General features: G+C 35.6%; 1 protein-coding gene across 5 annotated transcripts in view; it reads left to right on the top strand.

Moving 5' to 3' along the window:
- Positions 1–11,245, top strand: part of LOC126977419 (transmembrane protein 47) — a 44,328-nt gene extending 33,083 nt beyond the window's left edge. For all 5 annotated transcript variants that reach the window (XM_050826219.1, XM_050826220.1, XM_050826217.1 and 2 more), the window contains 3 exons: positions 2,469–2,531; positions 4,169–4,299; positions 6,587–11,245. In XM_050826219.1, coding sequence (XP_050682176.1) covers positions 2,469–2,531; positions 4,169–4,299; positions 6,587–6,619 — 227 coding nt within the window. In that variant the 3' untranslated portion in view covers positions 6,620–11,245. The remainder of the gene's footprint in view (positions 1–2,468; positions 2,532–4,168; positions 4,300–6,586) is intronic.
- Positions 11,246–12,683: the final 1,438 nt, after the last annotated feature.

Genomic DNA, 12,683 nt, shown 5'->3' with positions numbered 1-12,683 from the left:
AAGCAAGTGGCATTCTATTGTCTCTACCTACCCCGACGGGATCAAGGCGTGAGTTTACGTATGGTATGGACTACATAAAATTAAAACTATCATTACGTGGAAGCCTACCGAGAATACAGGCAGCATTTCCGCGTTGGATAGCTAGGCTGATAAATGTATCAGCCTAGCTATCGGTGAATGCACCGAAATAACTGCCAGCGCTTGGGTTTCCAGTAGCCTTATTGAGGCGTGAATATACAGGGTGTCGCAATAGAACGTGCATATTTAAAATATTGATTAAAAAATAAATACAAAAGGTATAGTTAAAATAAAACTGAGGTATTATTAAGAAATAACCGAAGTTTATTTTTTTTAAAATAACATCGTCTAAATGATGACCCTCTCTACGACGACACTCCTCTAATCGCAAACGGAAGTTATTGAAAACTTTCTTCAGAAATGCTGGTGTAATTGCTGCCATTTCACCAAGGATATTCTCCTTGAGCTGATCGATGTTTTTCGGATTATTGCTGTAAACTTTGTTCTTGAGGTATCCCCACAAAAAAAAGTCAGGAGGCGTCACGTCTGGACTACGTGGGGGCCATGGGATATCACCTCTTTTCGAAATCAGTCTGCCAGGGAACATCTGTTTCACAACCGCCATGGAGTCATTTGATGTGTGACAGGTAGCTCCGTCTTGTTGAAACCAAGTCCTAGAATTCACTATTCTTGAATTTTCAAGCTCTACGAGTTTACGAACCCATTGATATGGAAGTGGGCCTCATCTGAGAAAAGGATATTGTCAAAATTGGAAAATCGATTAAGCATTTCATTAGCAAATGCGAGCCTTGCTCCGAAGTCAGACTCTTTCAATTCTTGTGTTAACTGCAGCTTGTAAGGATGCAGTTTAAGATCCAAGTTTAAAATTCGTTGCAAACTTCGTCTCGATAAGTGTAAGACAGACGATCTCTTGCGAGTAGACATTTGTGGATCTCCTCGTACAGACTGCATGACTCTATCAATATTGTCGTCGGTCCTAGATGTTCTTGGACGACCTTTTGCTTGTGGTTTAAACGTTGAACCAGTCTCTTCAAAACGCTGTACCCATATTTTAATTAAATTAGCACTCGGAGCTTCACTAATTTGCCGTAGTCCATATTCAGAACAATATAAACGCCTAGTAACGATGTATGAACGAGAGTTCTCGTAAAATGCGCGCACGCAAAATGCGGGACGCTTCCCGTTGAAGTGACTCATAGTGACTAAAACTCCATGAGCCCGCCTACCCAACGATGCAGACTCCCCCCCGCCCGCGCACTTTCTACCCCGCGAAAAAAGATGATGCAATATGCACGTTCTATTGCGCCACCCTTTAGTACTTTGAAAATTCTCCCCGCCTCTGGGCCCCTCAGGCCAAGACGTGTCTCGATACCAAACGGCACAAAGATGTATGACTCACTGAGACCAATATATTTGCGACGCTTGCTAATATGTAAAAGGTATAAAAGTGACTACAACTACGGATGCCCATTAAATTCGCTCTCCGTTCAAGATTCAAGGCCTACATTCTCATTAATTATCATTGGCTTGAAAATACACTGAACTCTTAAAGGGCGAAACTATGGAATCTGCTTTACTCGGTGTTTCCAGGACAATACGACATGGGCACCTTGAAAAAGGGCACGTACACCTTTTGTAAAAGGCCAGCAACGCTCCTGTGATTCCTGAGGAGAAAGTGGGCGATGGTGATTACTTAACATCAGGTAACCCGTACGCTCGTTACTCCTAGCCTTCCATAAAATGATGGATCACAAAATTAAAGAAACGGATTTTGTGAACATTATTGTACCGCATGAGATATCACATATATAAAATGTGTTCTTGTATGGATCTCAAACACTATCTATAACTCGCGTGGAGAGTTCGGTTCGCACCAGTCTTACTCTAGGTAAACTTTTTTTTTTATGGAATAGGAGGACAAATGAGCGTACGGGTCACCTGTTGTTCGGTCACGTGTTCACCGCCGCCCACAATCTCTTGCAACATCAGAGGAATCACAGGAGCGTTGTCGGCCTTTAAGGAAGGTGTACGCGCTTTTTTTGAAGGTACCCATGTCGTATCGTCCCGGAAACACCGCACAAGGAAGTTCATTCCACAGCTCTGTAGTACGTGGAAGAAAGATCCTTGTAAACCGCACTGTGGAGGACCGCCACACATCCATATGGTGAGGATGATATCCTAACTTGTGGAGTGTCGTGCGAACGTGGAATTCGGCAGCAGGAATCAGGTTAAACAGCTTTTCGGAACACTCCCCGTGATAAATGCGGTAGAAGACACACAATGAAGCGACGTCTCTACGCAACAACGCCAAGTGATCCAGCCGTTCATAGAGCACTGGGTCCCCGACAATTCGAACTGAACCGAAACTGGCTAACTCCTGTAGAAATTAGTATTGTTATATATAATTTTGTTTTTATTTTCTGTTTCAGTGATGTGTATACTGATTGCGCTGGTGATATATCCGGTCTGCTTTGCTGCTGAACTTAATTTAGGTAATAATGTATTGTTCACTCTAATATATACTAATTGATGCCCGCGTAGATAAAGGGTTTTTAAACATAATAAGCAAGTTTGAAATTCAAGATTATCTTTCCGGTTCCCGTTTTCGCTCCTGTTCCCAACATATTATATGAATCTTATTTTGAGGAAGATTGCTGTGGCAAACTAAATCTGCTAATGGTATAGCTCATCGATGTGAATTTCAGATTTTCACAAATCCCGCGGGAATCATGGAATTTTCCGGGATAAAATGTAGCCTATGTCCTTTGCCAAGCTCAAGTCTATCGCTGTACCAAAATCATCCAAATCGGTTCAGTAGCACCGGCGTAAAAGCGTAACTAACAAACTTACATTCACATTTATAATATTAGTAGGGATTCATATGAAATCTTGAAGTAAAAAAAGCACACAGTGGTGACCCGGGACATATCAATGAAACCTTCATAATAATCAGTAATTTTTATTTAAATATACTTTTATGCATTTGATGCTTAATTTATGTTTACAGTGGTAGTAAATACGTTGGCGAAGAATACGTCGTGTGTGCTTTTCTTTTACTTTCGCATCAGAAATCTTCGAAAAATGTTGTAGTTAGTGATTTTTTATACAATCTGAAGAGATATCAAAAATTTTACTTTGGTTAAGAACTTTGAAGTATCGGGATTATCAACACATTCCGCAATAAATTTTACTTTTTGTTCACTGCCAAGCGATAAAATACTGACCCGAAAATCCGTTATATGTTTTGTCCTTATTTATGGCACGAAACGAATGGACCTTTTCTCTTTTGTCACACTTACATGGAGCGAGAACCGTTAATTAAAATCTGCTTGCAGCATATTTTAACTGGCAACCATGAATTATTGTAAAAAATTAAACAAAAATTTAACCATAATATATTTCTGGCAACCCTAACGTTGCGGTTGACTGGCAACAATTTTTTTCAATTCAAAACTGTATTCATAATAAAAACATATAGTTGCAATTTATTTTTTCACCAAATACTACAATTAATTACACGCTGCGAATTCTTCAAGGGAAACCAATCGCTAATACGTTGCCCTACGTTGCTTACCTACTCCCTCAACATTAATTTAACATTAGTTTTATCAAAGTCATAAAATATTTTATTGCCATAAAATCAATCGTCAGTGTCAGTCACCAAAAATACAATTCAAATACATGCTAATTACACAAAAGTTTAAACATACTATATATTTTAAAAATAATTCAATACAGTAAAACAATTCAAGGCTGAACCTTAAAAAATAACAGTTATAATACTATTTATACATTGTAATATCGTTTACGTAATCTTCAATACTTCGACATAAGTCTGGGTTTAATAAAAGATTTAAATTTATTTACTTATTGATAATTCAGATACACTTCTTGACAATTTATTGTAAAATTTAATACAATTGCATGCAAAAGAATTGTTTATTTTTCAGAGCCTAGTAGGTAGTATCAAAACATTAGATAGCTACAGAATCGAGCAGTGAGATCTTGTACTATATGCTAGCCTATATTGCTACACTTTAAAAATAACGATATAAATAGGCGATGACATTTCTTACCCCATTCGTTATCCGCGCGGTCGGTTCTAAGTAAATGTGTTTGTTTTGAGCAGGCAACAGATCGGTGTGGGAGTTCGGATGGGCATACGGCGTGGGATGGGGCGCCGCCATATTTTTGTTCGGCGCTGTGGTTCTGCTGCTGTGTGACAAGGAGAGCGAGGAGCTCTACTACAAGGAGCGGAAAGTAAGTGGCCCTGTGTTTTATAGATTGAATTAAAGTGATTAACGGCCGTTCCCAATATTCAGTCTATCTCTTACTTGAGATAAAATCGTAACTATCGTTGACTTTTCTGTCCCAATAAACTTATCGACGCTAACTCACCTTATCCGTGCACGCTGTCTGTCAATGAGACGACTTATAGCTTACCAGCGATATAAAGTTTGTATGGAAATTGCAATTCGCGCGTCCCAATGTAAGGCGATAAGAATGACTTATCGGGTATATTGGGACAGCTTCAGATTTTTGACAGCTAATTACTGACAATAGAAATTAGTTATTTATCTCTATCTGTAGATAGTATATTGGGAACGTTCGTAAAAGAACAAGAACTTCATCTGATGGTAAGTACGCCCTGCCATAGGGCAGGCATTGTATAGACAATGCAGTGTTGTCAGAATTTTACACTAAGTTAACTCCGCGACTAGTCGAGCAAAGATGATTTCAAAGCAGAGTGGCATCTTCCTCCTAACCGTGTCGTCATCGGTCCTACCGATTTGCTTCGTGTTTCGTGGTACAGGAAAGCAGTTAGTACCGCAGTTTTCAACATTTGGTCCGCTATTTTGTGAACAAGTACACAGTCGCGTCTTGAAGTGTCGTTAAGTGATAAAAGTATTATTTCGTTTCCGTATTAACCGTCAAAATTATGTGGATCACATCATAAAGGAGGAGAATAATTTTTATACCAATATTGACAACATGACTGATAATACAAAAGATAGTTTTGTCATAAATACAGCTGATTTGGATTCTTCCGACGAATCATATTTGTCTAATACAGATAGGGAATCCAACAGTTATTAGAATATAAATTTGATCAAGCATTGAAACTTTGTTTACATTCTTTATCTTGTCTCGTTGGCCTAACTAGTTTAAAACTGCAAGAGGTCTACTCCCAAAATCGACAACGATACATTCGGAACGATACGACAATATTATGAATATATCGCAACTACCCTACTCTAACAAATGTCGAATTCCTTATCGTTTATCGTAACCATACACTAATATTTTGATTTCTTTACGATGTTAGTGCGAATGAAATATGAGTAAACCTTAATAAACTAAAGATACATAATAATAATAACATAATTTAGACGCAAAGAACTATGCCAGACTGCCCCACCAATTTACTTCATTTATACAAAATGTACATATTGAAGAATCATGTAATGTAATATAATATGACTATTTAAAATTGAATAAACAATACAAAACTTGCGAAAATATAAAATGTAAGAAAAAGTAACTCAACCCTTCTCGTCGACTTCCTATTTCTCAGGTGGCAATTTGCATTACTTTCTGCGCATAAACGATCAATAAAACGACTTAAATTACTTGGTAGTAAAAAAAATCCTGTTGAATATGTAATTAATGTTTAAATATTTGGCGTATGTTTATTAATTTAATATACACCAAAAGAATTAAGAAATTAACTAAACAATCAAAATAAAAGCACAACTACAACTTGAAACGATAATAGTAACGACAGCCGTCGACAGGTGTCATTGAGATTATCGCAAAAGTGACGTTTGATTATTTGTCAAATTCGAATATTCGTCTCTGACATTTTCAACAAAGAGTAGGGTTACGACTGATAATATCGAATAATGTTCAGTTCTCATGGTTTCTCGCATCGACAACCCTATGAGGAACGCCTGGCTGAGTTTAACCTATGTTTTCGAAACGTAAATTGTGAGGACCTGCTCAGTCGTATTGCATTTAAGGTCCCTTTCAAGTATCCATATATAGAGCTAAGTTATCAAAAAATTTCTATACCCCACCGCGTAGATCGAATCTAGGCTTACAGTCCCCCGGTCAAGCGCATTTTTGAGGAGTAACAATTTAATAAATGGTCGCATTGAGTTGGACGTGTTTCACTACTCTTTATATAGTTTTAAACGAAAGATTTGGGAGCATTTAAGAATTTAGTTAATATTATTGTAAAATTTAATGTCACTTAGTATTAGTATTTTTTAAGTGTTTTGGCAAAGCTATGGACACCGTAATTGTTGCACATATCAGGCACTTTACCCTGTATGTATAAAACTAGTTTGTAAGGATAATATGTGTAATGTCGTTGTACTTAATAAATAATGTTTCGTACGTTCAATCATCGTTTCGGCATTGAATACGATGTAACTAAGAGTAGGTTTCGACACAACTAATGCCACGATATATCGAATATCGATTTTAGGAGTAGGCCCCCACATCATCTATGAATTGTATACAATGAATGTAATATGTTGTGCAGGTTGTGAGCGGCGAGGGTGGGACGCGCCCCTAGGGTCGCGGGCGCCTGCCCGACCTCGTGCCGTGAGAGCGCTAACACACACACACACACACGAACACAGGGACCGAGACACGTAACACACACACCACCGACTAAGATCTACCTAGTCTAGACCGACTACATGGGATTATACTTTCTTTGTGTTTGTCTTTTATTTACAAGGAAACCACTTTTAACGGATTGTATCGCGTACAAATGACACAATATTTGAGTTCTGATAATAAAAACGTCACACTTTGACTATCTCTGAGGATGGAAATATTCAATATGTAATGTTTATGAATACAGCGGTCAATCCGTTAAAAGATTTTTTATTCTTTAGTGAGTGCGGCTATTGAAAGGATTCGATTACTAAAGACAGTGATTTCTGGCATCTGTCAAAATGACGTTTGACACGTCTGTTAAAGAATATGTAGTGCAGGAATCCTTGTTGAATGCGAGCACTCCTTTGTTATTTGTGATCAAACAGAGATCTGATTAAATTATATTTTTATTTTTAAATTACTATTGATTTTAACGGGAATTAATAGCGTGCATCTATTTTTTACACATTCACTTTTGAGTTTATTTACACATAATATGTTCCCATTTATTGTTGTGTTGTATTCGTTATACTTTAAAAGATATAACGTTGCTTTTAATAGTTTGCCATAAATTTGATTTTAAATATGAGTCTTAAAAATATGAATTTTGAATACGCAGCGATATTTCTCATGAAGTACAAATGTTGTATGTTTTGATGAAAACGGTGTGAAGTTGTATTGTTGATCTGTGGGCCTAGTCAACATATATTAATACTACTTAGTGTTTGGCTTGATGAAAACTCAACCACGTAGTGTCGTTACTCCAAATGAGTTGACATGTCATCGCTCTGTAAATGTCATCGTGACATTGACAGATGTCAGACTAAGACTATTTTGAATAGGACCACAGATAATACAGTATCGTGTCAGTATGAAGTAAAACGAAACGACGTAACTGTGGTGAGGCTGTGGCGTACGACTCGCGTTTTATTCTGTTCTACATATTGTGATGTTTTGTACAAATTATGTTTTACGAATCTTATTTGATTCAACCGAATCATACTCACCGTGTTTTTATTTTTGTTACATTATAGGTTACACTGATTTAAGCTTTAATTTTAAATATTTTTTGTTCACCGAAGGCGTAATAGTTCGTTTCGGCACAGAGTCGTTTAGGTCTTAACTTTGAAATTGCACAACTGTGTAGTAGTGTCAAAATTTATCGTTAGTATGTATCGCCTGTCGGCCATATTATTGTGTTAATGTGTTTAATATTAAGTTTAATTTAAGGCCGTTGTTTTGTTCTCGAGCGCACTGGGCCTCCATTGCCGGTCGGATCGAGACCGCGAAGCCAGTGCGCTGTTATTTATTCGCTTTTAACTTATTCGTTGGTTAGCGGGTTGTAAATATGTTAGTGTAGTTAATCTGTGGATCGGCGTTGTGTTGTGGGCGTGATTGTGTCGTGGTCGAGTGACCGTGGTCGTGTGACCGTGGTGACCGTGTGACCGTGTCTGCGTGTGTCGCGTTGGCGCAGCGGCGGGCAGGCGGCGAGCGGCGGGCGTCGCTTGCACACTTCTTACACTACTCTGCTCTCTCATTGAGTTGTTCTGAGTTGAGTGATGCGGACTTGTAATATTAGTGTTGCACAATTAGTGGTACTAAGGGCGTGCTTGAATTGAAAGTGTACGTGTCGTAACTATAGGCAGTTATTCTCGAGTGTAAACAATGGTTTATCTGGATAATATAGACAGCTGTAGTTTTATTGTCTGTTCTTAAGATTTTTGCGAATCAAAGTGAGTTTCGAGCGGAATAAGACAACGAATTAGAGAGAAATACGATGTAAATGATGCGGCGGGTTGAAAGTAATTCGTGTCGAACAAAACGCACTTTAATTCGCGTGTGAACGCATTTTAATAAGTATGCCTACTGAGATATATAATGGAATTAATGATTTGTGTCGAAGTTACCTTTAGTGTGGTAATATTGAATTATCGTAACTTATTATTGTATTAAATATTTTATTATTCGGCCTCGGTGATATTCAGGAATCTCTATAACTGTAATAATACTAAGCGTTATACTTTATGGAATTGAAAGTGAGTTCACGTGAAGTATTTTCTTAATGTTTATGTAATTAATTGTCTATGGTGTAGTATGGCTAGATCACTATCCGTAGCTTTAATACTACATTAAGTATCGTAGTTTCATATTTTGTTTCCAAAACAGATGATATTCTTCTTTAATAAATTTATTTTTCTATAAAATTTGCGATTTAATTTTATTCTGTAGTATATAATGAAATATTTGTAATTTATAGAATGGCACCATTTTCAACTCGATCGCTAGAGTCATTTGTTTTTTCCATTTGAATGTGTCTATCTAATTATTTGTACAGTGTTGTGATCATATTGTATCTAAAGATGTGGTGGATGGAAGCACTTCAAACATATTTTCAATGTGTATGATAAATCAAATATTTCTGATATTAATTAAAATAATCTGCCAATAAAATTTTATTAATTATTTTAAATAAATTAAATGTCGTGTATTAGTGTTCTTGTAGGTGTTGTATCCTGCGTTTAAGTTGGTAATCCATTACTATAGATAGTTTAGGCCAAAATTTAATTACCTATCACGGACAAGTAAAATAAGAAGGACTCCGTGTCACCTTACATAACAGTGAGGCACCAAAACAAGCCCGTAAACGTGTAAATACATAGCCCCAAGCATACACTTACACTAATACAAGCCGATCGACCGCCATTATGAGATTTGTCATCGTCTGTGACAGATCAGTTTGCGTCGCAATAAAATCTTTTATAAATGCCGTCGTGCGTTGTGAAATAGTGTAAAAACAATTCTATAAAAGTATTTGTGGATATATGATTATTTAAGGGAGAAAAATTTTTGTATCTGGTATATCCCGTAACCGCACACACAGGAGCATAACGGTGCTAATATCACGGCGCGGAGTCCTTCCTTTTTTACTAGTCCGTGTTACCTATATAATATACATTGTTTATAAGAGCATTATGCTAATTTCTCATAAATAGTAATTTTATATAGACGTATTAGAGACAACATGAACATTGACAACTTTTAGAATTAGTTGATGTATTTGCATCGTTATATTGCCTACATTGTACATACATATATTTATTCTAATGCTATGTATAATCTGTCAACATATTTACTAATGGTTTGGGAAAGAAGACACACACATCTATAAAAAATTGAGTATTAAATAGAAATTTTGGTTTAAAAAGTTTAAATCTTAAGCACTTTCCAAAATTAAGTTACAATTAATACTGAAATAATTATGTTATAATTTTAAGTAATGTAAATTTGGGCGATGTTTGAGCTTGCACTGCCATACAACAGATTGTTATAACTACTTAATTACTTATTGTAAGAATAATAATCTATAATCTATCTCGGTATCTTTAATGCTGTTTCCAACTTATAATCTCTGAGCAAAAGCACTAATCTCTGAAGCAATTGCATCATTTGGCGTTGCTAGCGTGACTCACAAGCTGTTTTGTTTTTTTTTAATTTGCTTGTTTTGTACATTTCATCTAATCTCCATTTTCATTATATTGTTTGGAATATAATAATAATATGTTTAAAATAGGTACATTTAATTACAATTAACTCTCTACCTTATCTCATTTCTATAGAGTTTAAAAGAGAGAAGCAAGATTAATAACATTTTTAGAGGGTGTGCGGAGCAGATTTACTCAGATAGGTATAAGTACTTACAAACATGCGCTAATTGTGACTAGTTAGACGGATTAATTTATGCAACTGTTGTGTAATAAGGAGTATTAAAACGCCGAGTGTAATTATAATATCACATGAGTGTTTTAATACCTAATTATCAACAGTTGCGTACAAGACTTTATCTACACCCATAATATGAATCCTCTATAAATGAGTCTGAAACACTTAGCTTACTGCTGACATTAAAAAAGCCAGTCCTAGTAACCATTACATCATCCAAACGAGTGTTGTAATGTTGTACTGAATTTCATAACAACATTCGTTGATGTTATGGTTATTAGGACATAGGACATAAGAGGATTTAAAGCATGGGTGTAGATAAAAATAGTTACAGGCGCAAGATGAGGACAGTTAGTAGAAGATCAATATCTTTGTTCCGCAACCGAATGAAAGATAATCTTGTTTTTAAATGATGGAATAGCTGTACATGCGCTTAGATTAGCGATAATATGCACTAGTCAGATGTTTCATCTAAGTAATATAGTCCTTATGTAAAGTCGGCAACTATAGTCATTCATAATACTACGTTTAAAGTGTATCACTGTCTTATTCTATAGTCGTAAAAAATGTTCAATGTTTGTTGATCAGACATTAATTCTAAAATTACCGTATTTTTTTAATAAATTGAAATCGTATTTTATGGTTCGAGTCGAGTAGCTTCGCAAGTTTTATTGTATACTTTTTTCTATCTGTACGAGTGTAACCTCTATTTTTCAATGTAATGTAAAGAGTTGAAGGTTAACAATGTATTTATATTCCATTTCTTTAGCTGATGATGAGTCATATCAATGAGATTGAATAAAGTAATTCTAGATTACGTCTTGTTTTATTTACCCTGGCGTATAACAACTATTGTCTGTCTGTCAAGACCCATTTTATTTATTTTAGTCTATTTATATAATTTTACTCGACCATTGTCGTTATAACATGCTTTTTATTAGCTTCACCTGAATGTATATATGTTTGTTTGTAACCGACTCATTTGGGCACGATTTTGACCTACTTTAAACGGTCAGATTTCGTTCAAACTTCGAAGGACCGATCCTTCCTACATTATTTTGAAAAATTTTTTCCATTTTTCAACTTGCAAAATAAGATTTTTGTTAATTTATATAATTTTTCCATCTATTGTCGATGAGGTAGGAATTGTAGTTCATTTTAAATTTCAACTATTATCTTTTCAACCTAAGTGTGTTTTTTAATTCTTTTTATTTTTACATACAAGCAGTTTGTAATAACTGCTTGTATTCAGGAGACATCTATTTTAGAACGCCAATGGTGCACCTTTCGATGGCTCTGACGGATCAGTAAAATTTTGTTTATTTCAATATCTCGAACAATGTAGATACCTAGACTTCCCAATGTCACTCTTATTACAACTTTTATTATATTATTATTATTACTATGCCTTATACTTACTGCAAGTGCGTCACAACTTCCCTAGCGGATACTTACTAACAAAGTATGTATTTTGATTCTTCTTGATTATTTGATCGCCAGAAATATTCACGTTTTATGCAATATGTACTATTTATTGATCTATTCTGTCCTTAATATTTTTTTTATGGATGAGAAAGACAAACGAGGATATGTGTTATCTGATGTTAAGTGATGACTGCCGCCCTAGCAACATCAGAGAGGTATCATAGGAGTGTTGCCGGCTTTTTAGAGAACATAGAATAGAATTAGAACGTTTTGATGAAACACTAATCATTCTAAACTTAATTCCTGCTATTTTTAAAAGATTAAGTTTAGGCTCAGATCTTTTCAGCACTGACATTAAATGTGTGAAGCCAAAGAATAGAAGACAGACCGCAAAATTCGTCCTAACTCCAAGCAATATTAATGTTCACAAACATACCAGCGGCTTTTCAACATCCAAGCGGAGCTCATGAGCCTTACCCCATATTATGTATCTAATAAAAAAATGTGTCTTATGAAGTCAGGGTTGACAAGCATTCAACAGCAAATCTGGAATAAGAATTGTCTCAAGAGGATACGAAACGACACCCTCGCTTCACGAAGTTTTTTTTACAAAATCAAGACCATAAGTTAATTTATTTCTGAACAGATGACAGAAATAAAACTAAAGCCAATAAACATTTGGGCAAACGTACATTCCAACCGTTCAGGCGACATAAATTTTTAGTATCTAAGTAGTATATTTATAATTAGAACCATACAGTGATAAATGGTCAAACAAACCTGTCATTTATCTAGAATCCATATAAATATTAAAAGTTAAGTCCCTCTAT

The sequence above is a fragment of the Leptidea sinapis genome, chromosome 45 (assembly GCF_905404315.1).
Source record: "Leptidea sinapis chromosome 45, ilLepSina1.1, whole genome shotgun sequence".
Lineage (NCBI taxonomy): Eukaryota > Metazoa > Arthropoda > Insecta > Lepidoptera > Pieridae > Leptidea > Leptidea sinapis.
Note: the sequence above shows the minus strand (reverse complement) of the source record. Positions and strands in the feature narration are given on the sequence as shown.